Source organism: Bison bison, unplaced genomic scaffold (assembly GCF_000754665.1).
Source record: "Bison bison bison isolate TAMUID 2011002044 unplaced genomic scaffold, Bison_UMD1.0 scf7180017864484, whole genome shotgun sequence".
NCBI classification, from domain to species: Eukaryota; Metazoa; Chordata; class Mammalia; order Artiodactyla; family Bovidae; genus Bison; species Bison bison.
The window spans coordinates 5,412,990-5,438,518 of record NW_011495044.1 but is presented as its reverse complement, the minus strand read 5'-3'; the positions used below and the strand labels follow the sequence as shown (position 1 = coordinate 5,438,518).

General features: G+C 43.2%; 1 protein-coding gene across 13 annotated transcripts in view; it reads left to right on the top strand.

Annotated features, from left to right (window-relative positions):
• MACF1 (microtubule-actin crosslinking factor 1) overlaps positions 1-25,529 on the top strand; it is a 342,575-nt gene that overhangs the window by 118,511 nt on the left and 198,535 nt on the right. For 12 of the 13 annotated variants that reach the window (XM_010862750.1, XM_010862748.1, XM_010862749.1 and 9 more), the window contains exons 2-4: positions 8,481-8,542; positions 19,137-19,226; positions 23,787-23,864. In XM_010862750.1, the coding sequence (XP_010861052.1) occupies positions 8,481-8,542; positions 19,137-19,226; positions 23,787-23,864 (230 nt within the window). Of the gene's footprint in view, positions 1-8,480; positions 8,543-19,136; positions 19,227-20,155; positions 21,732-23,786; positions 23,865-25,529 lie in introns of those variants that run through there. The other variant, XM_010862757.1, reaches the window with a different exon arrangement.

The following is a 25,529-nucleotide window of genomic DNA, read 5'->3' as shown; positions in this document are numbered from 1 at the left end:
ACAGGCTGATCCCAGCTTTCTACATATTTATTTACATTTTTGTCAGCTCACGTGTCTTGGTTTTATAATTCCAGGTGGTTGGTGCTTATTGGGCTTCTTGAACCAATTGTAATTTTTCTGTGGCCCTCAGGAAAATAAGCAGAGGCTTTTCTCTCATTTGTTTTTTTCATGATTTGCGATGCACTGGGGCTATGTTGTAGGCTATGTTGGAATAGAACACAGAACTTTGTGCCTCAAATGCAGGCTTTCATTTCTGACCACAGACCTATCCTCAAGTTGTTCTGAGTACAACAGGACAGATGGATAAGCAAACTATGATACCTTGTAATAAGCACAAGAGGGAGATGACCTCAACTCATGTGTGTAAGGGATGGAGGAGGTGATAGCTAAGTTGAATGCCGAAGAATGCATAGTTGGGGAGGCCGGAGCTGTCTTCCACACAGAAAGAACAGTAAATGCAAAGTCTAGAGGGTGTAAGAGCACATGCCTCATTTGGGGACAGTTGTACATTCACAACAAAGGTCCGTCTCATCAAGGCTATGGTTTTTCCAGTAGTCATGTATGGACGTAAGAGTTGGACTATAAAGAAAGCCGAGTGCCGAAGAATTAATGCTTTTGAACTGTGGTGTTGGAGAAGATTCTTGAGAGTCCCTTGGACTCCCAGGAGATCAAACCAGTCCATCTTAAAGGAAATCAGTCCTGAATATCATTGGAAGGACAGATGCTGAAGCTGAAACTCCAATACTTTGGCCACCTGATGTGAAGAGCTGACTCATTTGAAAAGACCCTGATGCTGAGAAAGACTGAAGGCAGAAGGAGAAGGGGATGACAGAGGATGAGATGGTTGGATGGCATCACTGACTCAATGGACATGAGTTTGAGTAAACTCCGGGAGTTGATAATGGACAGGGAAGCCTGGCATGCTGCAGTCCATGGGGTCGCGAAGAGTTGAACATGACTGAGCGACTAAACAGAACTATACATTCACCAAAGCTGAAAATTAGAGTTTTTATGAAAGGCTGGAGAGGGAAAAGTGGCTACATCATAAGAGGTCTTAGATCTCAAGCTAAAAAGTTTAAATGTTATCCTGAATGCAGGTATCAGGCTTTAGAATCCAGTAGAGCTGAGTTCAGACTTACCTTGTGATCTTGGGCAAGCCTCTGTGGGCTTTATCTTTCCAGTAAAATAATGCCTTTCAGGGTTGTTGAAGCTTCCCTGGTGGCTCAGAGGTTAAAGCATCTACCTGCAATGCTGGAGACCCAGGTTTGATCCCTCGGTTGGGAAGATCCCCTGGAGGAGGAAATGGCAACCCACTCCAGTATTCTCACCTGGAGATTCATGGACGGAGGAGCCCGGTAGGCTACAGTCCATGGGGTTGCAGAGTCGGACGACTGAGCAACTTCACTTTCACTTTCACAGGGTTTTGAGTACTGTGAACAATAAATGTAAGGTACTTGACATATAAGTAGATTGTCGAAAAATGTTAGCTGTTATATTATTAGGAGGATAAGGAGTCGCTGAAGGATTTTAATGTGACAGTAAGAAGATCATTCTTGTGAAAAAGGTTGCTGGCAGCCTTGAGGAGGAGCTGTCTTAGTCCGTTTGTTATTGAGTTACTAAGTCGTGTCCGACTCTTTGCTACCCCATGGACTGTATAGCCTGCCAGGCTTCTCTGTCCATGGAATTCCCCAGGCAAGAATACAGGAGTGGGTTGCCATTTCCTTCTCCAGGGGCTTTTCCTGATCCAGGGATCAAACAGATTTGGTGCCGCTGAGCTACCTTTGGGCTGCTGTAACAAAACCATAGACTCAGTGGCTTAAACAGCAGACATTGATTTCTCACTGTTCTGGAGGTGGCTCAGTCCGTGGTCAAGGCACCTACTGATTTGGTGTCTTGTAAGGACCTTTTCCTGGTTCATAGACAGCTGGCTGTCTTCTCACTGCACCTTCATGATGGAGTGGGTGGGAAAGAGCTTTTTGTAAGGACAAATTAGTGTCCTTTTATAGGGACACTAATTCCATCTATAGAGCTAATTCCATCTATATTGCTCCACCCTGATGACCTAATCACTTCCCCAAGGCTTCACCTTCTAATTCTGTCACATCACATTGGGAGTATGATTTCAGGGTATGAATTTTAGGAGGGCATAGACATTCAAACCAAAACAAATGGATTATATATAGCAGGGAAACCTATTAGAAGCAGGGAGAGAGAGAAGAGTTCATTTTTAGGCAAGCTGAGCTTGAAATGAGCATGAAAGTTTTAGGAGTCAGTTGGACATATGAGAATGGTATTTAGGATAAAGTATTGAGCTGAAGATAATGAATTTGGGAATTGTCAGTGTATAGGTTACTGTTGAAACCATGGGTAGAGCAAATCATTTTGGGAGAATGTAAAGAACAACTCTTCTTTTTTTTTTTTGGAAAGTCTATAGGTTTTTTGTTTTGTTTTGTTTTGTTTTCATCCCATAATGTACGTAACACCAGAAATTTTGCCTGCAATTTTAGGTGGCTTATGACCCACCCCCTCCAAACCCACTTATGGACCTTTAGGTCTTAAGAAGCTATAATATGGAATGAAAAGGAAAGAGGGCTAAGGATGAGTAAACATTTAAGGGGTGAGCAAAAGAGAAGGAATAATCAAAGGGGAAGGAAGGAAACCAGGGCAGAATGGAGTCTCAGATACAAGAGGGAGAGGGGGTTTAAAAGGTAAAGAAAAGGTCAGCATTGTCTTCTGGGTTGGCAGGTAGGTGACTGTGCGCAGAGCAGTTTCCATGAATTTGTGAGACTGGAAGCCAGGTCACGTGGTGAAGCAGGGGGATGAGAAAGTGGAAATGGTGAGCGTTGTCTTCACACTTGTTCATGTAGCCGAGGGGAAAGGAGAAGAGTAGGTCAAGGTATGCAGGCTAGGCAGGGATGGTTGGAATAAGCTTCTCAAGGAGAAGGGAGGACGTAGGATCCACATTTCAGGGGGACGGACTTGCCTAGGTAGCAAGGAAGGAGTCTGCCAGTGACACTAAAATTAAGAAAGTTAGGGTAGGTATTGGTAGCTTGGTGTCGTAATAAAATTGGACACGAGTATTGAGTAACCCTCACATGACTAGTTGGTGCCTCCATAAGTTTAATCTAAGAATTTCCCAGGAGGCTGTTGGGTTCTTTGTTGTCAGTTCACAGCCTTTGGTGGAGCTGAATTTACAAGAAGCTTTTAAAAGTAACATCACCTTTGCTCTGATTGACTGTTTTCTTCTCATATAAACATATCTTCTTAAACTTGAAAGATCTTTGCTGGGCCTGGAATTAAATGAAGGATTTATGTGTGGGGAATCAAACCTAAAACTTACTAGAAACTTTTGAAGTCTGAGCAGTTTGGAGTGTTCTGAAGGTCTATGTAATCGAGTTGTTGTTTGACTTCCCTAATGAATTTCCTTGCTGAAATATTAAGATCTTAAATTCCAGGCACTGCAGTATTGGTGTCCTCTTATCCTAATGCTTAAGTCAGGAGAGAATGTTCATGTAATTGATTGGTCTGCAACATAGTATCCTAAAAAAGGATCCTCCAGCTTTGGGGCAAGATTGTTATATAAAACCCTTTTCTGAGGAACTTACAGCTCAGCTCTAAACAGGCTAGCTGGTCTTGGGAAGGACTTGTAATCATGTTGCTTTTAGTAATTACATTCAGAATAAGTACTTGGACCTCGTCCCTCTGAATTGAAAGTCAGGTTTCTAGCTATTCAAAGCATGACTGACGTGAGGCCATCCACTTTCCATAGTGCATTACCCCATGGGAAGGCTTGGTAGGTGAACAGCGTAACTGTGGGTAGTAAAACTTAAAAAACTCAATTGTGTTAATAGCATCTTCATGTCTAAAAGATATGAGACAGTGGACAGGACTCTTACAGGTGACTTGGTTTTGATGTCATTCTGTGTGTTTCTTTAGCGATCTTCTAATCATATGTTGGCCAATCAAGAAAGTTTATTTCTTGTAAGAGTCTAGGGAAATCCCTGGCAGTCTAGTCATTAGGGCTTGGCACTTCCACTGCTGGGGCCCAAGTCAGTGACATAAGATCATGCAAACTGCATGGTATAGCCAAAATGAAAAAAAAAAAAGAGCCCAATCCAATATTCGAAAACTCCAGTATCCCAGTAAGTATCACCTGTTTGCAGGAACATGCAAACATAATGGAAAACAATATTAAAGCTGACTAAAAGTCCTGCATTTCCACCAATGCCAGGTCTACTCTGCCTTGCTCTACTGATTAGCTTTATAACCAAAAATAGGCTGTTTCTAATATTAGAGTTATCACTCTGAAGACACAAGTTTTCTTTATAGAATTTCTTTTATTATAAAAGTAATACATGTTTGCTGTAATAGGTTAAACACTACCTAGATGGAAAAGAAAAAGTTAATAAATTTCCTTTTGAACTTGCCAATATTTTAAAGAGGTGGAATTCATGTGATTTCTTTTTAGTCCACGGCCTCGTGTCCTTTAGACCTGGAGGTGTGACTAGCACGATTGCATCTTCTTTATTTTCTCCCCATGGTTACTCTCTTCACCTCCCAAGCCTTCCCATGGGGTAGTGCACTAGGGAAACCAGGTGCTTCGTCATCAGTTATGCTTCCAGTAGCTAAAAAGCTGCCTCTCAATTCAAATAAGTGGAAGGATTTGTTTTAGGTCTTATTATGTAGAGCTGTAGATGTTAGTAGCTATGGTAGATGTAAAAACATAAAGCATGATGTCTTTCCTCAGGGAGTTAATGATCTCATTGATGAGTAACAATAAGGTTATTCGAAGTTTAGAATTTATATAATTATATAAGTACAGATTGAGTGATTAGCATAGTAAATACCATAAAAATTTGGAGAACAAAGAGACTATTGAGACATGGGATTGTCAGGAAAGGCTACCAGAGTAACGTTTCTCAAACACAAATCTCACATGTCATTCTCCTGTTTAAAATCTTTTAATATGTTCTCTTATCTTCCCTTACCAGTTTCTTTGTGATAAAGTTTGGACTCCTTAGCTTGTCACGAAAGGCCATGATTTGACTCATGCCATTCTATCCAGTTTTATGTGTCACTACCACCTAACACACATCCTGTCTTTCAGCTCCCGTTAATTCTGTGCAGTTGTCTGAACATGAGCACCTTCAGATCTCCGTTACTTTGCACTAGGTGGAACTTCTTGTAGCCTTGCCCCTTCCCTTCTCTTTCTGACTAGCTTGTAACTCATGTTTTAAATTTTAGTAGAGACACCCACAGAGAAGGCAATGGCACCCCACTCTGGTACTCTTGCCTGGAGAATCCCATGGATGGAGGAGCCTGGTAGGCTGCAGTCCATGGGGTCGCTAAGGGTCGGACACGACTGAGCGACTTCACTTTCACTTTTTACTTTCATGCATTAGAGAAGGAAATGGCAACCCACTCCAGTGTTCTTGCCTGGAGAATCCCAGGGACAGGGGAGCCTGGTGGGCTGCCGTCTATGGGGTCACAGAGTCGGACACGACTGAAGCGACTTAGCAGCAGCAGCAGCAGAGTCACCCATCGAGAGACGCTCACTAGCCTCCTGTGTGTCCCTCCTGTAGTCAGAGAGGCTTAACTACTTCTCTTATGTTCTTGAGCACTCTGTGCTTACCTCTGTTACAGCCACATGGAAGTTATTTCTTCTTTCTGCCAGACTGTCATCTCTTTTAAAGGTAGGGACTGTGACTTTGTATAATACAGGCTATTCCAAACAGCTAGCTCCTTACTAAGACCTATTCAAAGAATAAATGAGTGAATGAATGAGCTGGATTTTAAATAGCATTTGGAGAAGTGGAGAGGAAGAAAGTAGCTTGCTGTGAAAAGAATGTCAGTGATTTAGATGAGGTTGTAGCTGCAAGCTGACTCTGACACAAGCTTGGAAAGGATTATGAAGAGGTCAGGTAACTAAATCAGCATCTGAAAAGATCAAATGATCAAAATATGAGAATGACAGTGGTCAAATCTAATAAAAATTCTGACTTAAATAATTGCAGGCCTCTATGAAGGGAAAATTCGATTAGACTTTAAAAAAACAGTTCCAAATGAGTGCCAATAGGTAGAATTTATAAGGATACAGATTATGACACTTTATGGAACTTTAATTAGTATATGTTGCTTATGAAGAATTCTCTATTAAGTTTTAAGCTTCAGTAATATTGTAGATGTATGCAAGACTTGGACAGACCTTTCAACTCTGAACAAAATGATTGTTGTGAGGGGATTTGCAAATCAGCAAGGAATTAGACAAATGCATTCTAATTCCTAACTTCCATGGTCTATAGTAGGAAAAGACCACTATTTCCTACAAACAAAGCCAGAAAGGAGGTGAAGGTAAGGTTAGCAACAGTTGGAGGAGTGCTTACTGGATGGCTATAGATTCAGAGACTGGAAAGGAAGAGGTGAGGGTAAGGTTAGGGACAGATGAAGGAGAACTTAGTGGATGGCTATCAATTCAGAGAAGTAAGAAGATAGGGCATCCACCTGGAAGTGGTGGGCCAGTGCTTGTGTGGCTTTTACTTGGGTGTCAGTAAGAAGGGAATAACTGCGCAGTAGGGACATAAAACCTATTGAAGTTTGTGTGAGTTACTAGTGAGTCAATTAATTCAGTTCAGTCACTCAGTTGTGTCTGACTCTTTGTGACCCCATGAATTGCAGCGCGCCAGGCCTCCCTGTCCGTCACCAACTCCCGGAGTTCACTCAAACTCACGTCCATCGAGTCAGTGATGCCATCCAGCCATCTCATCCTCTGTCATCCCCTTCTCCTGCCCCCAGTCCCTACCAGCATCAGAGTCTTTTCCAGTGAGTCAACTCTTTGCATGAGGTGGCCAAAGTACTGGAGTTTCAGCTTTAGCATCATTCCTTCCAAAGAAATCCCAGGGCTGATCTCCTTCAGAATGGACTGGTTGGATCTCCTTGCAGTCCAAGGGACTCTCAAGAGTCTTCTCCAACACCACAGTTCAAAAGCATCAATTCTTCGGCGCTCAGCTTTCTTCACAGTCCAACTCTCACATCCATACATGATCAATGGAAAAATCTGACTAGTGAGTCAGATTTTCTTGCCTGGAGAATCCCAGGGACGGGGGAGCCTGGTTGGTTGCCGTCTACGGGGTCACACAGAGTCGGACACGACTGAAGTGACTTAGCAGCAGCAGAGTCAGATTTACAAAATTCTGCTACTTTCTTCTGAAATGTCTCTTTGTTGGAGAAGAAATTGAGGAGTGGTCATCTCGGCTTGGGGATTGTCCTAGTGAAAGTAGTAGTAGAAGATTAGGGAGATGAGAGTCCTTGGGGTACTCGTGACGACAGCTTTGACTTGCTTAATCATGTTGTCTGGCACAGATTGGGATAATCTTAGACGTTCTTAATAAATAGGATAAAGTAAGAAGAGAGTGATTGAAGGTTGAAAGTGAGGAGGAGATATGAAAGATTGGTAGAGATGACTGCTGAGTAGCTATGTTTGGAGAAGAAATGAGGCCCAGGAAGTGGGATGGTGGTGGCTGTCTATGGATTGGAGATGAGGGTCAGTGGAGCCAAGCAGGCTCACATGCATTGTCCACACATATGTTGAAATAATTTGAGGATGACGTCAGAGAATACCCATTGAACAAAGTTGTTGGGGGAGATTAAGGTAGATTTGCCATGTGGAGGGGTGCATGCAGCAGGGAATGGTCGATGATAGCAGGGATGATTCGAACAGGATCATACAGTGGAGGGAAAGGGCTTCAAATACATAGAAGAGGAACAGACCTGATGGATCAGTGGTCTGGAGGTGGCAGTTGTGGGAGAAGGTGAGTCCTCCTCATGATCAGGCCTCTGTGATGTAGTCATTGTCAAGTGTTGACAGTCGTGTTTCTGTTGAAGAGGTGAAAAAAGTCAGAATGGAGCAGAATTTGCCTAAGAAAAAATGGGGGTTCTAAGACTTGGAGAAGGGAGGGAGGGGAGGAGAGATGTTCCAGGGGACCTAGTGGGCAGCTTTGAGAGTTTGGTTGGCAAGGCTGGGAAGGAAGCTAGAGTGAGGGAGTCCTAGGGGAGGAGGGGGAAGGAGGAGAGCATTGATCAGGAGGACCATGTGTGGAGAGTGAAATGTAACTTCAGCACTGGGTGTCCCGAGGGCCAAGGCCACTCCACCCTCCTGTTGGGGGTTTTCACAGCTTCGGATTTTTGGAGCTTGCTGGGGGTGGGGTGGGGATGCAGGGAATCACTGCCCTCCCTGGAGAATTAGGATGTGAAGGAGACTTTGCGGTGACATGATTCTTGAGGCATGTGATTCTGTCTAATGTGTAAAGTGACAGAAGAAGGAAATTCAGAGAGACTGAACCTTCCCAACAACAAGACGCTGTCTCTCAGGCTGAAGAAACCGTCTCCACTGTGCTGGAGAGGCTGGGTGTGGGCAAGGCAGAGGCTGGGGAACATGGCGCCAGGCAGCACTAAGCCGGCGCCTTCTCCTTGTCTCCTCACAGATGAACGGGACCGAGTGCAGAAGAAGACGTTCACCAAGTGGGCCAACAAGCACCTGATGAAGGTAGGACCCCTCATGGGCGCCCCTGGTCTGAATCTGTCAGGCCCTCCTCCCAGACAGCTCGGGTTGCTGGCTGCAGGGTCCTGTTGATGGGGATGCATGCCTTTTTTTCCTTTTCTTTCTTAAAAAAAAAAAAAAAGAATATATATATATATATTTATCTAACATAGTCCTAATAGTGTGGAAACTTTCATGGATGAGTTTCTTGGTGAAGACAGTAACTCCTGCATTACCTAAGAAGGCTGAGGTTGAAGATACCATGGGGTGATTCCTGAGATTCCAAGAATGCTTTGCGTCAAAGCTTACATACTATTTTATAAGCCCCTATTTTGTTTTAAATTTTTTAATCTGATTACTGTGTAAGGATGGGGCAGAGGGAATCTTGTTCTCAAAGTGTGCAAGTCTTAAATCATCAGTTTAGTGAACTTTTTTATTATGTATATACTTGTTTAACCCCCATGCAGTTTAAAATACAGAACAAAATGGCTAGGGTTGGAGGGAGATCTTACCATTATTTTTAAAAAGAGGAAAACCCAAGGCAGAGACATATTACCTACCTAAGGATAAACAGTATGACTAATATGACAGTCATATTTGAATACAAAGTTTTTAAGTTATAGTAATTACTCAACTCAGGTAATTTTGAGTTATGAATAATTGCTGCTCTGAGAAAGATTACCAGGGACCTCTTAATTGCTGTTTCCAGTGGTTTTATCTTTCTCTCATTTGATTTCTTTGTATCATTTGATAGTATTGACTAACTCACTGCTTCTTTAAAGCCCTCTGTTCTGTTGCCTTCCAGGACACTGCTTTTTCCCAAGTTACCTCTTCCCTTCACAAATGCCCTTCTCCTGCCTCTTTCACTGGCTTCTTGTCCTCCATGTTGACGTCCCCTGCTGCTGCTGCTAAGTCACTTCAGTCGTGTCCGACTCTGTGTGACCCCATAGACGGCAGCCCACCAGGCTCCCCCGTCCCTGGGATTCTCCAGGCAAGAGTACTGGAGTGGGGTGCCATTGCCTTCTCTGATGTCCCCTAACCTTGACCATTTTCTTGTTTTGTTCTCTGTATCCTTGGCAGTCTCATCTGTGTTAGCCTCAGGGATCATTCTATTTGCATAGAATGCAAGGAATCTCACATAGAGAGGGATGGGGGTGATCTCCAGAGTCTGGTGCCTGGATGCATCTGAGCTTTATGAAAACTGTGCTTCACTAGGCAACTGCTCTCTCTTTTTATGAGCTCTTTGTTTTTTCATTTTTCTTTCTCTCTGTGTGTCTTCTACATTCAGTTCTCTGTACTCCTTGCTTTTGCTTGTGTGTGAGCTGTGGTGGTTGTCCCTCAAATGGTGGTGTAAACCCCTGCAGCCACATGATTCTAAAGACACAAACACGAACAATCTGGGTGCCTGGGGTTTTCTTCTCCTCTGTGGTTAGGGGTCTGTCGATGTAGTTCAGTGAACTATGTGGCCTGGGAGAGGCTTACATAAATCAGACATAGCTCCTTAGGTCACTTCTTTAACTGCAGGTGAGGTCGGTTTTTGTATTAAGATACAAGATTTAGATCAGGAGGTAATGATAGAGTCTTTCTCTGTGTTCTTTCCTAAGCCAAAGACCCGTATCTCAATAGTGTCCTTGACACAGTCATCTGGATGTTACCCAGACATATCCTATATTCAGTACATCCCAAAGTGCTCAGTATTATCATTCATGTACCTAGCTATCCAAGTTAGGAACCTGGAATCATACTATATTTAGTCCTGCCCATCATCTCTCCCTGCCACCAACTCTAGTCAGTCACTTCCAACTCAGAAAGATGCTTGCATCTGATTTCTCTTCTCTGCCCTAGTCCAGGGCCTCTTGTCTTGACTTGGCCACTATAATAGTTTCCTAATAAAGTTTTCTGTAAGAACAAATGTGATGATAATGGTAGTAATTTATTGAGTGCTTAGGGTAAATCATACTTTCTGTACTAAGCCCTTTACATGGATCATCTCCTTTAATTCTTCAGTGACCTTATACTGTAGATTCTGTTCATAGTCCCATTTTATCAGAGGTTTAGAGAGGTTAAACACTAGAAAGAAGTTGATTAAAACACTAGGACTCAGGCAACCTGAAGTCTAGCTCCTGCATTCTTCACCGCCTCAGTCCTGGCGCTGGTCTGCCTGCCTCTCGGGGCTCTTCACCGCCTCAGTCCTGGCGCTGGTCTGCCTACCTCTCTGGGCTCACAGTGTCACGTTCCCCTTGGACCTTACACGCTTGCTGAACTGTTTGGCACGCTCTTTATGACTCTGTATCTTTGCTCCTGGGGCACCCTCTGCTTGGATTACCTTCCCAAGTCTGTCCTGCCTGGACACCACCACCAGCACTCCCCTTGGTAAATATCCCCCTGACTCTCCCTCCTGGAACTGACGCCCTTTCCTGGGCGTCCTCTCTGTCCTCCTTGCATGCTTCTGTTGCAGCAGCTGCAGCAGCTGTCATTCTCCCAGACTGTAATTTGAAGGTTGATGTGTCTTATTTTTTTAGTCAGGACAAAGAAGGAAGGGAAAGAGAGAGGGAGGGAAAAACCCTGCCGTTTTCCTCTAATTTCTTCAGCATTTACCAGTTGCCTCTCATTTGGTGACAAACAACTCTGTCAGGGTGCAGAGCCCTTCACAGCCTGTTTCCAGCCAGGCACTTTCCCCTGTAGCCTGCGCTGCAGCCACAGGAAACTAGTCACCGCCTTCTAAACTCGGTATACTTTCACACCTCTTCGCTTATTCATTTCTCTCTCCGTTGAAGGCATGTCTTGACCTCTGCTGCCTGGCCATCATCCACTTACTCTTCAAGGCCCAGGTCCAGTATCCCCTTCCTGAGACCCTGACCTCCATCTCTGTGACTATTGCAGCTCCATCTCTGTTCCACACCACTTTGAAGAGATGGGTATGTGCGTTCACACCTTGGTGTCCTCTGCTCCTCGGGGGCTGGGGCTTGCTGTGCTGCTGTCTCATCCAAGTCCTGCACCAGGAGCATGAGAAGTATTCAATAAGGATTTGTTCCCTTGAGTGGATAACAGTTCAGTAGTCCTTTTAGCTTACAAAGCATATTCTAATCTGACTTGATCCTTACAGTAACCCTGAAGGATGTAAAGATGTTTTATCCTTTCAATGTAACAGCTGAAGAAGCTGAGAATTAGAAGGATGAAGTGACTTTTCCAAGATCATACAGCTAGTGAAGGATGGAACTAAAGACCAATCACAAGTCTTCTGACCAAAATGATTTGTTGTTTCTATTCAGTGTGCCCCTATCTTGCTCTGTTTTCACACCTCATCTCTTAAGATTTGGAGAAACTGAACTGTCCCTTCTTCAGGCTTGTCCCCTAAACTTTGTAGTTCAGTACAATGCTCTGGCTCCCCGCTCTTCACTTGTAGCTGATGTTGCCTGTTGGGCCTCTGCCTCAGTGCTGTGTGATGACAGGAGGCTCAGGGCGGGGAGAAACGAGACAAACACACATGGCATTGTTAGCAGTTGGAGGCCAGCCAGAGCTTTACTTAACTCCCTGGCGATTTTTCATCTCCTCCTATTCCCCCAGCCTTACAGTTCCAATGGCATTTTCTCTCCTTGGGGTATTTCACAGAGGTTCACTGCTCATCAGAATCATTGCTCCATGCTGGCTGTCTTTGAACTTTGGGCTGAGAATTAGGGATCAAAATCTATTCTTTGTAGCTCAGGCACCCTTTGCTTTGCTCCCCAAGTACACATGAACCACATTAGTGTTGCCACTGGCAGGCAGACTAATGTAAGATCAAAGCAACCAAGCCCTCAAGTTGTAAATTTGGTTATAACCTAATCTCTTGGATTCCCAAGTATCTCTTTAGGAAACAGTTTGTTATAATAAGATGATTCATTCCTCTTTTTTAGCTGAGAACACTGTTGGTCCAATCTTAAAAGAGATTTAAGAATGTAAGCACCTGAAATATACATACAGATCACCTACGGCAGAATGCAAGTCCTACAGATCGAAGAGTTCTCTTCGTACACCAGAACCATCAAAAAGAAAGATCTAGAATTTTAAGTGAGGTTTTTATTTGCATTATCCCTGCTATTTCTCTGGGTCCTGGCAGCTTATAAAGTATAGATATATCTCCCTAAAAAGAACTTCAAGAAAGGCTGTGAGGGTGAGACAGAACAGAGAGCATGAGCTTTCTCTGGTCAGTTTCTATGGACTGCAGAGGTTAGTGGGTAGAAAGGAAGGAAAGCATTTAATCTAACAGATGGAATCGTCCTTTCTATTTTTTTTTTCATGTATGCAATCTAGAAGCCATTGGCCTTCCTGGGATTTTACTTAAGAACTACAGAAAACCAGCAAAAGTTAACTCCCACGTTTTTCCTGATGGTCTCAATTTTCTTCTGCTCGGTTGAGGCTCTCTAGCTCGTGGTTCCAGGCCCCCTTTCCTGCACAGCCTCTGTGCCGCAGCCACGTGAGGCAGCTCACTGCTCCCTCAGCACTGCATTTGCTGTCACACCTCTTCGCTTATTCAGTCTGTGGTCAGGAGGGGCCTGGCAGTGGAGCGCGGTTTAGGAGATTGATGGGGCCGTGCTGCCCGGGAGCCGAGCGTTGCCTTTATTGCCCGCTGTGACCGTGGGGTGGTGGCTTGTGACCAGCTCTGCCCAGACCTGAGTTCTCAGGCCTTGATTTCACCCTCAGTGTGTTCCAACCCCCACTGGAGGACTCGGTTCTACATTTGAACTTGGATTCTCTACTCCCTGAGCATTAGTGCCTGCCTGTGAAGTGAAGCTACCCTTGGGAGACTTTACAGTCATCCTCATCCTCAGAGAATCTTTGTTAATCAGAGTTGGCTGATATCCCTGTCAGATTCCTCAAAGCTTAAGGAACTCTCAGAACAGGAGACGTAGAATTGTTATCTGCAAGGAGCCTCACACTTTACTCCCAAATCATACTCTATTTATTTCAGCAGAGATTCCCAGCCCCCATTTTTGTTCCCTGCATTTGAGCACAGTTCTCTCCAGAAGTCTATGACCCCAGCCTCCCCCCACCCCCGCCAAAAAAAAAACCAGAACAGCAACAAAAAAACCAAACAAAATAACTTACAACAACTATAATCTGCTTTTTTAGTGTTAGGCTTTTCCTGGAGGATAAATTTGGCCATTGAATCAAAATGGAATTTTCCCTTTTATGACTGAGAAATCTATAAATTCAGAAATGCATCTGAAGTTACCAGGCTTGCTTTCATTTTCCCTGTATCTTTTAATAAGTATGTGTGCTAAGTTACTTCAGTCATGTCTGACTCTGTGCGACCTTAAGGACCGTAGATTGTCAGGCTCCTCTGTCCGTGGGATTCTCCAGGTAAGAATACTGGAGTGGGTTACCATTTCCTCTTACAGGGGATCTTCCCAACTCAGAGATTGAACTCCGTCTCTTATGTCTCCTGCATTGGCAGGCAGGTTCTTTACCACTATCACCACCTGGGAAGCCCTTAATAAGTATAAATGAGAGCAAATAACATACTCTGCTCTTTAAAGCTTTCTCCTCTCACTTATACATTGCTCTGCAGCATAGTGTGGATCAAGGAAATTGAGCTACTTGTGTTTCTTTTAAGAGTGAGTCTTTGAGCAAAACTTTGCCAGATCAGGCTCTCTGCAGGTATTAAAGAATACTACGGGACAATCCTTGGTTCTTTTGGGGGAGCCTCTTATAATTTAATAATGTTGTTAATATGTTGTTTCTACCCTTCAAGCATCATGGAAGCCTTGTGAAGGGAAAAAGCAGTGAACACAGAGTCAACAGACAGTGATCTGGCACTTTCCACCTAAATGATTTTACACAGTTATGTAACTTCTCTAGACAATGCATTTCTCGTCTGTAAACTGAGAATGTTAGCGTTAAGTCATCTTTAAAGTCCCTTTGAGCTCAGATTCTGATACCAAGCACTTAAGTGCAATTTATTCCCTTTGCTAAAGCCACTCAGAAATTGGGGGAAGCTGTTTATTTTTTCATACCCTCAAGCCAATCTTTTAAAAATTGGGAGAGCAGAGCTTTCCTTGGTTTACGAATGCATGATGATTGGGGAGGATTGGCCTTATCTGAAAATTTAGTCATTCATTAATTTTTAAAAATAGCTATGTTGAGATTTAGTTTACATATCACACATTTAAAGTATACAGTTCAATGACTTTTATTATATTCAAAATTGTGCAGCCATCACCACAATTTTAGAACATTTATTTTCCTCACTCCCCATAAAGAAACTCTGTACCCTTTAATCATTATCCCTAACTGCTAAGTCACTTCAGTCGTGTCCGGCTCTGTGCGACCCCATAGACGGCAGCCCACCAGGCTCCCCCGTCCCCGGGATTCTCCAAGCAAGAACACTGGAGTGGGTTGCCATTTCCTTCTCCAGTGCATGAAAGTGAAAAGTGAAAGTGAAGTCGCTCAGTCGTATCCGACTCTAGCGACCCCATGGAGCCTACCAGGCTCCTCCATCCATGGGATTCTCCAGGCAAGAGTACTGGAGTGGGGTGCCATTGCCTTCTCCACATTATCCCTAAACACCCCTCCATTCCTTCCCCTGCCCTAGGCAACCAGCAGTCTATTCACTATCTGTCTCTATAGGTTTGCGGATTCTAAATATCTCACGTAAATGGAATCATACAACATGTGCTTGTTTGTAACTGGTTTCTTGCTCATAGTATAATATGTAGGCATTTGGATTATTTTCAGACTTTGGCTAACGTGAACAAAGAATGCTGCTATGAACATTCATTCATGTACAAATTACTTTTTCTGAACATATGTTTTTAATTCTTTTGAATATATACCTAGGAGTGGAATTACTGAGTCATATGGTAACTTGTGTTTAGCCTTTTAAGGAACTATCAGGCTGTTTTCCAAAGCAGCTGCACCATTTTATATTCTCACTAGGAGTGTATAAGGGTTCCGGTTTCTCTGTAGCTTCACCAGCACTTATTATTTGTCTTTTTGATTATAGCCATTCTAGTCAGTGTGAAGTGTGGAGTCTGTCTGTAGTTTGATTTACATTTTCTTTATGGCTACTGATACTGAGCATCTTCTCATGAGTTTGTTAGCCATTTGTATATATTCCTTGGAGATTTCTAAAGAACCAGTTTTGATGGTGATTTTTACAGGGACTACAAACAGGCAGGGACCTGGACAGTTGAAGTTTTTTACTCATCTTATTTGCTAACAGAGTAGCGTGATTGTTGGAAAGAAGCATGCCTATGGCTGATTCCTAAGCATTCTTGGCCCTAACTGGCTGCCCCTAATATTTCTGGTACTTAGTCCACCGGACTTTCTCTGAGATTTGTGGAAAACTTTAGAGACAACCCAGTATGTACAAAAGAGTTAAAGACTAGAATGGGGGAGACCTGGATTTGATTGGCCTGGTCATTTACTAGCTGTCTGATCTTGGTATGTTAGCTGAGCCCTCCAAAATCTCACCTCTGCATCTGAAACTTTTCTGATGTAAAAGCACTAGCAAATGTTAGCCAGTTCTTTATCCTTGTCTCGGCAGAGCTGTGTCCAGTGCGCTTCAGAAATAGACAGCTGTTCTCTGCTGAATATTCTCTAAGGGGGAAAAACCTCACCTCCCCCATTACTTCTGTCTAGACCTCTCTGCTGTTTTTCATAGTTACTTGGTTATTATAGTCACACAAAGACTGAGAAACACAGTAAGCTAGTTCTCATCTAAATTTCTTGTAAGGTTCAACTTTACTATTCACAGGCATAAAACTTAACTGGAATTTTCAGAAGGAAACATTGGAGCTTTGATGTAAAACTAACCTTTGCATTTTAAGTGCCTCCTTTTTCTTTTCAGCTCTCCATGGTGTTTGGTGTCCCATTGAGAACATGATCTCATCTGGTTCACAACCCTATATAATTTATTTAAATAATTACTCCTTGACCACTCCCGATTTTTATGCCCTGTATTCAGGTCTTAGCTGCCAAAAATAAATCGCTCATTATTGTCTCTTCTCTTCTTAACCCTTAATATCTAGTATTTAATAATTTCTGACATTTAAAAATCTTCTATTTGTCTGTTTGTAATCTGACTTCCATCCCCCCACTTTCTAGAAAATCATTCTCACAAAAGCCCTCTGATTTGTCAGAAAACTCAAAAACTGTTTCCTAGTCTTCATCCTCCTTGTCCTGTAGCGTCGGATACTGGTGGTGATCGCTTCCTCGACGTTGCTCCCTTGCTTGTTGCCTGACTCTTTCACTGCCTTTCCCCATCCGCCCTGCCCTTTGTCGATTGCTTTCCCATCTCCTGCCTTCTAATTTCGGCTATTCCCTCAGGCTCAGTCCTTAGCACTCTTGTTTTTTTCTTTTTGCCCCAACCCAGAAAGCCCAACATTTCCCATGTGTTTAGCTAGCACCTCAATGCATATGACTTCTAAACTTGAGTTCTCAGCTGACCCGGATTGGATTCTGGTATTTCCAGCTGCTTCAAGAACATTTCCATTTGTAGCTCCTTTGCTGTTGTTTTAAACTCAGCATATTTAAAATTGAACTTGTCAAAACCAACTCCCTTTCCAACCCTTATGACCTGCTAATTTCTGTGACTGGTGCAGTGTGCTTGTCCCAGGCCCCAAGCTTGAACCCTTGGACCCACTTGAGGGAGGAGTCTTAAGATTTTAGAGCCACCCATATGTCCGAGCCAGCTTTCGTGGCCTTGTGAGAGCCGAATAGTGAATGTTCAGGAGTCTTGTGAGCTATTTTCTAAGCACAGCCATGATGATGTTAAATTATATAAACTTACACTTAAATTATATTTAAAATGAAGGTAATAAATACTCAAAATTCATTTCTTCTTAGATACTTACTACATTGTTATCATCTGTGCTCTTGAGGTTAATTGTATCTGTTGTCTCTTTCTGATGGAAATCCTGTGTATTGGTGTGCTACTGTACATCTCTCCCCAACATCGCTTTTAGTGATTCTATGTTAATAGCTTGAAATCGGTCATGGGAAGAGTATTTACACCATGGATATGAATAAGTGGTATAAGTTTGAGCTACATGTATTGTTTCATTTATTGTCTAAACTTAAGAAAGTGAGGGAGAAAATGTTAATATTGAAGATTAAACTAAAAAGTGTGTCATGTCATTGTCAATATCACAAAAAAAGTTAAAGAAATATTCTTTAAAGATTTGAAAGCTATTATTCAACTCATGATGAACTATTTTCTCCGATTGGGTTATCTGTCTGTCAGCTTATTAGTCCTTCATGTACAGGTACAAACATGTGTATCCTTCATATTTCCACCGTCCTACTTAGGAGTCTTTTTGTGATTTTCCCATCCTCTTTCTCTATCAAACATTTTCGAATCCTTCAGGTCCTTTCTCTTCTAGGAAGTCCACCAAGATGTTTCCAGTCTTTGTCTTTTCAGATTCTCAGTTTTGAATGCTAGAATATTACAGTTGGAAAGGACTTACAGTTCAGGCTTCCATGTGAATGTAGAAATCCCAGTATCCCAGCCCTTGCTTGAAAAACTCCAGTGACTAGAAATCCACTACTTCTAGAGTAACCCTTTCTCTTGTTGCCTAGAAAGTTATGTATATTGTAAAGGGTCTTCCTTCTTATAATTTCCACTAGTCTTCTGATTCTGTTTATGCAACACTCAGTGAAGGTGTCACTAGACTTGGAACAAATCAGTCATATTAGCCACGTCCTAAAGTTGTGTGACCGTAACTTCTCAGAGCCTTAGCTTCCTCAGTTTCTCTTATGAAATAGGACTTCGCAGGGCAGTTGTTTGGATTAAATAAATAGAATGAGATTATGGCTGATTACAAAGCCTTGTGTAATGGCAAAGGCTAAAATCAGAAAGATGAAACTGAGGCCGGTTTTTCCACTTAGTTTTGACCATAGGCAAGTTACTTAACCTCTTTGTGCCTCGTTTCCTCATATGTAAAATAGGCATAATATAATAATAATAGTAATAATGTGTAATATAATAATGCCCACCTTATAGATGTTAGAGGTAGGTGAGATAACATCTAAAGCATTTAGTGTTTGACATTACCCACGCATTTGTCTAAAGTGATATTTGTTTTTTCATAGTTTCAGTTCCAAAATTAGAATTATTTTTCCCCAAAGGAAAAGAATTCTCAAATTCACTATTTATTTATTTATAAGTATTGGGTAAAAAAGGGGTTAAATTAAAGCTACACTCCATGGAACGCTGAGTGTCTAGCATTTTGATTTCCTTTGTAGCACTCTGGAGGGCTTTACTGACTCTGACAGGTCTCATGTGTCCATCGCTGGCTGTTGTATCATATTTTTGTCCATAATAATTCCTGAGATGTTTCGGGATGATCAAGACTTGGCCAAACTTTATGGAATATTGTTCAGGGTTGACTGGAGTATGTAATAGATCTGGCGTCAATTTGAAAAAACACATACAAGCCTCTGTTAAGTGTTACCATCTCATATGTATTGTATTCCAACCTGAATATTCCTGAATTGTTTATTGTTTTCGGTTTCAAATTATTTAATTTGTGTTTACAAAGAGCCATAAGCACTTGTGTGGATAATAAAATAATTCAAGATCAAATAAAAATCAGTCTTGTTTTGCTCTCACACGCAGGTCCGCAAGCACATAAATGACCTTTATGAAGACCTGCGGGATGGCCATAACCTGATCTCTCTGCTGGAGGTCCTCTCAGGCATCAAACTGGTGAGCTTCTCTCTCCTCCTAATGGGTGACTTCCCAGGTGTGGCCCTATTAATGATATAGGTCCATCGTGTTGAGTGCTGGGGAGGTGGCTGTCACTTCTGTTACATGGGAGGAAAAAGTAGAAGAGGTGATTGCTGGACTTTATTTCTAACTCAGACTTAATGCTTTACAAATGATACCAATTCAGTTCAGTTCAGTCGCTCAGTTGTGTCCAACTCTTTGCGACCCCATGAATCGCAGCACACCAGGCCTCCCTGTCCATCACCATCTCCCGGAGTTCACTCAGACTCATGTCCATCGAGTCAGTGATGCCATCCAGCCATCTCATCCTCTGTCATCCCCTTTTCCTCCTGCCCCCAATCCCTCCCAGCATCAGAGTCTTTTCCATTGAATCAACTCTTTGCATGAGGTAGCCAAAGTACTGGAGTATCAGCTTTAGCATCATTCCTTCCAAAGAACACCTAGGGCGGATCTCCTTTAGAATGGACTGGTTGGATCTCCTTGCAGTCCAAGGGACTCTCAAGAGTATTCTCCAACACCACAGTTCAAAAGCATCAATTCTTCGGCTCTCAGCTTTCTTCATAGTCCAACTCTCACATCCATACATGATCACTGGAAAAATCATAGCCTTGGCTAGACGGACCTTTGTTGGCAAAGTAATGTCTCTGCTTTTGAATATGCTATCTAGGTTGGTTATAACTTTCCTTCCAAGGAGTAAATGTCTTTTAATTTTATGGCTGCATTCACCATCTGCAGTGATTTTGGAGCCCAGAAAATAAAGTCTGACACTGTTTCCTCTGTTTCCCCATCTATTTCCCATGTAGTGATGGGACCAGATGCCACAAATGATATAAGTTCATTTTAATTTAACCTGATTTGTCATATATTCTTATTTCTTTTAAAAAAATTCTACTTTCTTGATGGAATCCGGTATTGGTTCTATTACTTTTATATTTGCATGATTTCTCCTTGTTCTTTATCTATTTATACATGCTAGTATTTCAGGAATAGTAGATTCTCGCTTTAAGATTTTTTAATAAGGCGTGTTTTTCTTCCTACAGTGTTATTTCTAGTCTACACAGATTCCTCCTATTTTTCCTTCTACTGTGAATTACTTTATTTTCTATATTCAACAAAGAGCTGAGATTTACATGTAAAAGCCCAGGTGTTTAGAGTCATTGTTTCCCAAACGGCCTAACTTCCTCCCTTCTGGAATTCATTGTCTGTCACAGGTTTGAAGAAGAGCTGAAGTTGATGTCTGAGCATAGCCCCAGATGCTGTACATCTGGGCTCCTTGGATAATTAGATACGCCTGCATCCTCCCCATATGTATTAAATGTGGCTTATGGAAACAGTTACCTGTCTGAGGACAAAGCCTGTCCAAACCTCTTGGCTTATCAGCTCTTGTCCTCACTTTGTTGAAGGGATCAGCGTGGCCTCACCATGGGCTCGTTGTTTCACATGTGGGAGCCTAACTTGAGCCTGTGATTCTGTGCAGCTCCTGCTCTGTCTAGAGTGTTATAGACAGCATGCTTTTTCGTTTAGAAAAGGCCAGGGCTGAGTGTGGAGACACCTGTGAGAGGTGCGCCCTGGAGAGGAGCACGGCTCAAGCAATCTATGGAGGGAGCCGGCACGCTCTCTGTCTTTGGTGAATTCTAGAGCAGGATTTGACACGTTAGATTTCTCTCCCTAAGTAATAGTCAGCTTCTTCCAGGATTGAGCTTGGCTTTCCTGGGGTCCTTTGTTTTGGTTTCTTTTCTTTTTTTTTTTTAAATAATAATTTTTAATGGCCTAAAATTGACAGATGCTTTTGTTGACATAGCCAGTACATATGAATTCTGGTTCTTCTCTGGCCCTCATTTATAAATCTCCTAAGTAATCAGAATTTTACTTTCACTGTGTTGGACTTAAAAGTGCTCACGAAATTATATTTTGGGCAATTTGGCTGGTATATTTGATGAACTTGTAGTGATTTTATATTGAAAAGTGATCCTTTTCAGTGATGTTGCTTACAAAACAGGTTAAAGCCACTCCTATCTGATTTCTTTCCCTAGCCTTTGAAGACCTACAGGTGTTTATGGAGATAGTTGTAAAATAATCATCTTTTCACCAGAAACCACCCAAATATCTCTTTCATATGCATATTCTCATCATGCATTCTCCCTTACTTGATTCACAAAAGTAGGGAGAATGGATGGCCTGTGGAGAGTTAAAGCTGTGTTTCAACATAAGAAGTGTTCAGTATAACCATCTGTTCTGGTCTTAATTTTGTTTTGCATCTTTGTGGAGGTGGGAGGGTATTTTCATATTTATTTTCATCTTTTTTTTTTTTCCTGCGTTCCTTTTCATTTATATGTTGTGAATTTCCTGCTAACTCTGTCACGTCTCTGCCTTGGTTGGTGGCCAAAGGAGCCGGCAGGGCTGAAGACCCTCCGCCTGGTGAGCATGCCCTCCTGGCGCCGTGCAAACAGCGAGGAGCAGGAGGAGGAAGATGATGATGATGTCGTAGGTCCTCCTGGGGACACCAGCATCCCAGACGGCGCTGCAGGGCCATCAGAGGGTTTGGGGTTCTCTAGGTCCCCAAGTAGCTCACTTACCAATTGCCTTCTTCCCTGTCCACCTGGGAATTTGGGTCCCAAAGAAAGTGGTTAAAACTAATTGTGCCTCGTGCCACTGTTAGATGATCCCAGGGTGGGAATTGTTTTGCTTATCTGCGAGTAGCTGGCACAAAAAGAATAATGATGTTTGGCAGCGTCAAGTCCGGTTGTAACTGGAGACCCATGCCTTTCTGGTGGCCTTGCTGTGTTGTCTGAGTCTAGATTGCAGAACTGTGGAAAGCTTAGTTGACAGCATGTCAGTTGCTCCTTCTGACTCCACACTCCAGACTAACGGAGACTTGCTCGCCACCTCTCTGGCTTCCAGGTTCTCAGCACACACCGTGTCATTTGTTTTCAAAAGAGCCTGTTGTTTGCAAACCACTCACTGCATGGGGATACTCTGCCTTCGTCAATAACATCTCTAGTTGCTATAGAGGACAGGGATTTAACTTGCATGTTCTCAAGGGTATTTTTGGTGGGGAGTACTTAGGCGTAAAGATTAGAGTGTGTAGGAGGGCCATTTTCTGCTTGCAGACCCTAATTACAGCCTGTGATTTTTCTCCGGAAATAGAGATCAGGCAGTGTCCCCATTCCCTGTCCTCTTAAAGTCATCTTTTCATCTCATTGATCTCCCCTCCAATTGCCTTAGCATCTTCGGTTTCACAGGCTCTGTCATCTTCTAAGCCATATTCACAATTAGTTCAGCTGGAATGACTGAGAAGAGATTCTTACTAAGAAGGTTTTTCCTAACACTCTAACTTACAAAGTTATCCTATTGCACAGAGAGGCCTCACCTTCTCTGTCAATTACCCTGGTTTGGAAGTTTTGCTTAGAAGGATTGAGGGACCCCCTCAGAGATGCTTCCACCCCGTCCCTCCACGTGTCGAGTTACTTTTTGCCCATCAACCTGGGGCAGTGTTTCCTCTGTGCAGGTGCCCACAACAGAGCTACCTTGTATTTTATTGGCCTTTAGTTAGTAACATTTTGATATTTATAAATGAATTGGGTATGATCTAGTGAGAGTGATGTCTTAGTCCCAATTGTACTGGAGGCGGGAACCATTGGAAAGTAAGCAGGAGAAGACACTCCAGACGTAGATAGCCATCCCTGCCTGTGCTCACTGGAGAAACAGCTTCCACGCACTTTTGGATAGATAGGACTTGAGCCTTGGATCCGGGAGGTGGGCGCTGGCGACACCCACCTGGGTGGAGCGACACCAGAGGCGCTGGGTGGAGGTGGGCTCTCCACTGTGGCTCGTGTGACATCCAGGATTGAGCGGCTGGCAGGAAATACCTTTCTTTGGAGTTCTGTGTTGAAGAACCCTACACCGTGGAGGTCTTGTTTGCTCTGGGTATTTCAAACTGGAGTAAAAGGTGGCTTTCCTACTTTGTCTTCCTAGGAAATAGGTTGCTTCTTGACTCCTGCCTTCCATTTTAGATTTTTTCACTTACTGAGCATGTGTAACTTCTCATTCCCTAGTGTAAAATTGACTACCTGTAGTTTCTTTTGCCAGGTTGTAATATGGTTGGCACTGTCCATTACTGAGCAACCTGTAATTAGGCCTTTTACCCTTTGCTTACAGTAACATTTAACTGTGGTTCTGGGAGCCACAGAGCCAAATCTTTGTTTGCATTAACCTCACATCCAGAATCGAGTTCTGCCACATATGGCTGCAGAGGAACCTGTAGAGAAGCTGCGGCACTGCTTCAGCATTTGCATTCAAACGTGCCGTGTGTTCACGGGGATCTGAGTGGTAAACGAGGCGTTTGGGGGCCTCAGCGAGCATGGTGAAAACTCACACAGGTCCTGCCTGGAGGGGTGTTTTGTGTGACGCTCCCACGCCTGGCTTCAGTCGTGGGAACTCTTTGTGGTCTTTTAGTTCTTGAAATGAAAGCAGAAAGGGATCTGCCTGGGTAAATTGGTGTCGCTGAAACAAACATCCCTTTTGTTTGTTTGTTTGCAGCCCCGGGAGAAGGGCAGGATGCGTTTTCACAGGCTGCAGAACGTGCAGATTGCCCTGGACTTCCTAAAGCAGCGACAGGTAAGAGCGTCCCGTGTGTCCCCCACTCTGCCAGGGAAAGTTGGCGTCGGGTCCCTGTTCAGGGACGTTCTCATTGCCCCTGATAAGTCTTCAGTAAATCCAACTGATACAGTTCTGAGTCTTGCTTGCTAGTGAGCAGCTGTATTGTGTCTGAACAAATCTTACAAAGACTGTGTGGCCTGTCTTAGAGGGAAAGTCTTAAAGAAGAGCAAGATGCAAAAGATTGACTCACCTCCACTCAGGTGGAGGCCAAACGGAAGATGAGAAATAAACCGGCAAAGAAGATGGGTAAAGGTACATCATCTAGGAGAGGGGACACCAGAGTGCTTCATCATCATGAGAACTGGATGAGGGGATGTCAGGCTGGTTGAATGGTGCGTGGGGCTGGAGGGGAAGCTCTCAGCTGTGCAGCATTGGTGACCTCAGAGACCAGGCTCAACAGAGCAGAGCAGTGTTTAGTAAAGAATCTGTTCCCACCCTAGATAAGAAGGAAGGAAGACAGAAGCACACTTTTAGACATAGGAGAAGCTAGTGAAGAGAACAGAACAGAATGAGAGTGAGGAGTATGGCTCAGAGCAGGGTAGCCCTGGAAGGCGCCTTGGAGATCGCTAGTCCAGCCTTTTCATTTCCTACGAACGGAAACTGAGAAATGACCTGCCCTAGTCACAGACGTGAGAGAGCACCTGGGACTCCCACCCAGGCCTCCTGGGCACTTTAAATGCTCCTTTCATGCTGCTCTGTACACAGCGTCCTTCTTTCCTTGACTCCCTAATTGATGGAACCAAGTCCAGCGATTGAGAGATGAGATCCAGAGCACAGCTGATGTAACTTCTTTGAAAAGGAAAGGAAAAATGCCTCTTCTGAGGTACAGTGAGGAGGAAGGAAGGAGGGATAAAAATACAGAGAAGGTTTGTGGAGGGGAGGAAAGTGGATGGATGAGGGAGTCAGAGTTCATCTGCCTAGGGAGCTGTTTGGAAAGATCTGGTATAGCCACAGTTGCCAGGCACCAGCTCTGCTCACGGCGACATGACGTGGTGTGCGTATTTTCGGAGTTAGTTCATGTTTGCCACTCTTAGCGGTAATTCTCATTAACTTGGGAAATTCTCTTTCTATGCACTCCCATAGCCGTTTGCTTCTAACATAACACTTATGACTTTATTATTATTTCTTTGTTTGCTGTAATGCTTTGTAGGCCCGTGGGGACAGAGAATGTGATCTTACTTAACCTTTTATCTTCATCACCTGTCGTAATGAATGGTCCATAATTGACACTTAATAAATATTTGTTGAAATCAGTGGTAGGAGAGTTAGAGGTTGAAGTGTTCAGGGGACTAGAGAAAGCATCCTTGGAATGTCTGTGTGTAGAGTTAGAGAAAACCAGAGAGGGCCTTAATGGTCAAGGTAAACTGAAAAGGATTGATTAGCTAGAAGCCTCAATAAGGATGGAGAGTAGATTGGTTACTAGGATATAATAAAAGTGTGAGCCATGAACCTTGGACACAGAGAAGGGCAGAAGGAACCCTGGAGCAGTTCTCGGTGATGGTGAGGTTGTCGCTGTGCAAGTGTCCAAAGCAGAGCAAAATGAAAGTCATCTGAAGTGGGAAGGCAGACGAGTTATACAGATGGGACGGCACCTGGGTCATCGAGGTGATGCCAAAATTGCCA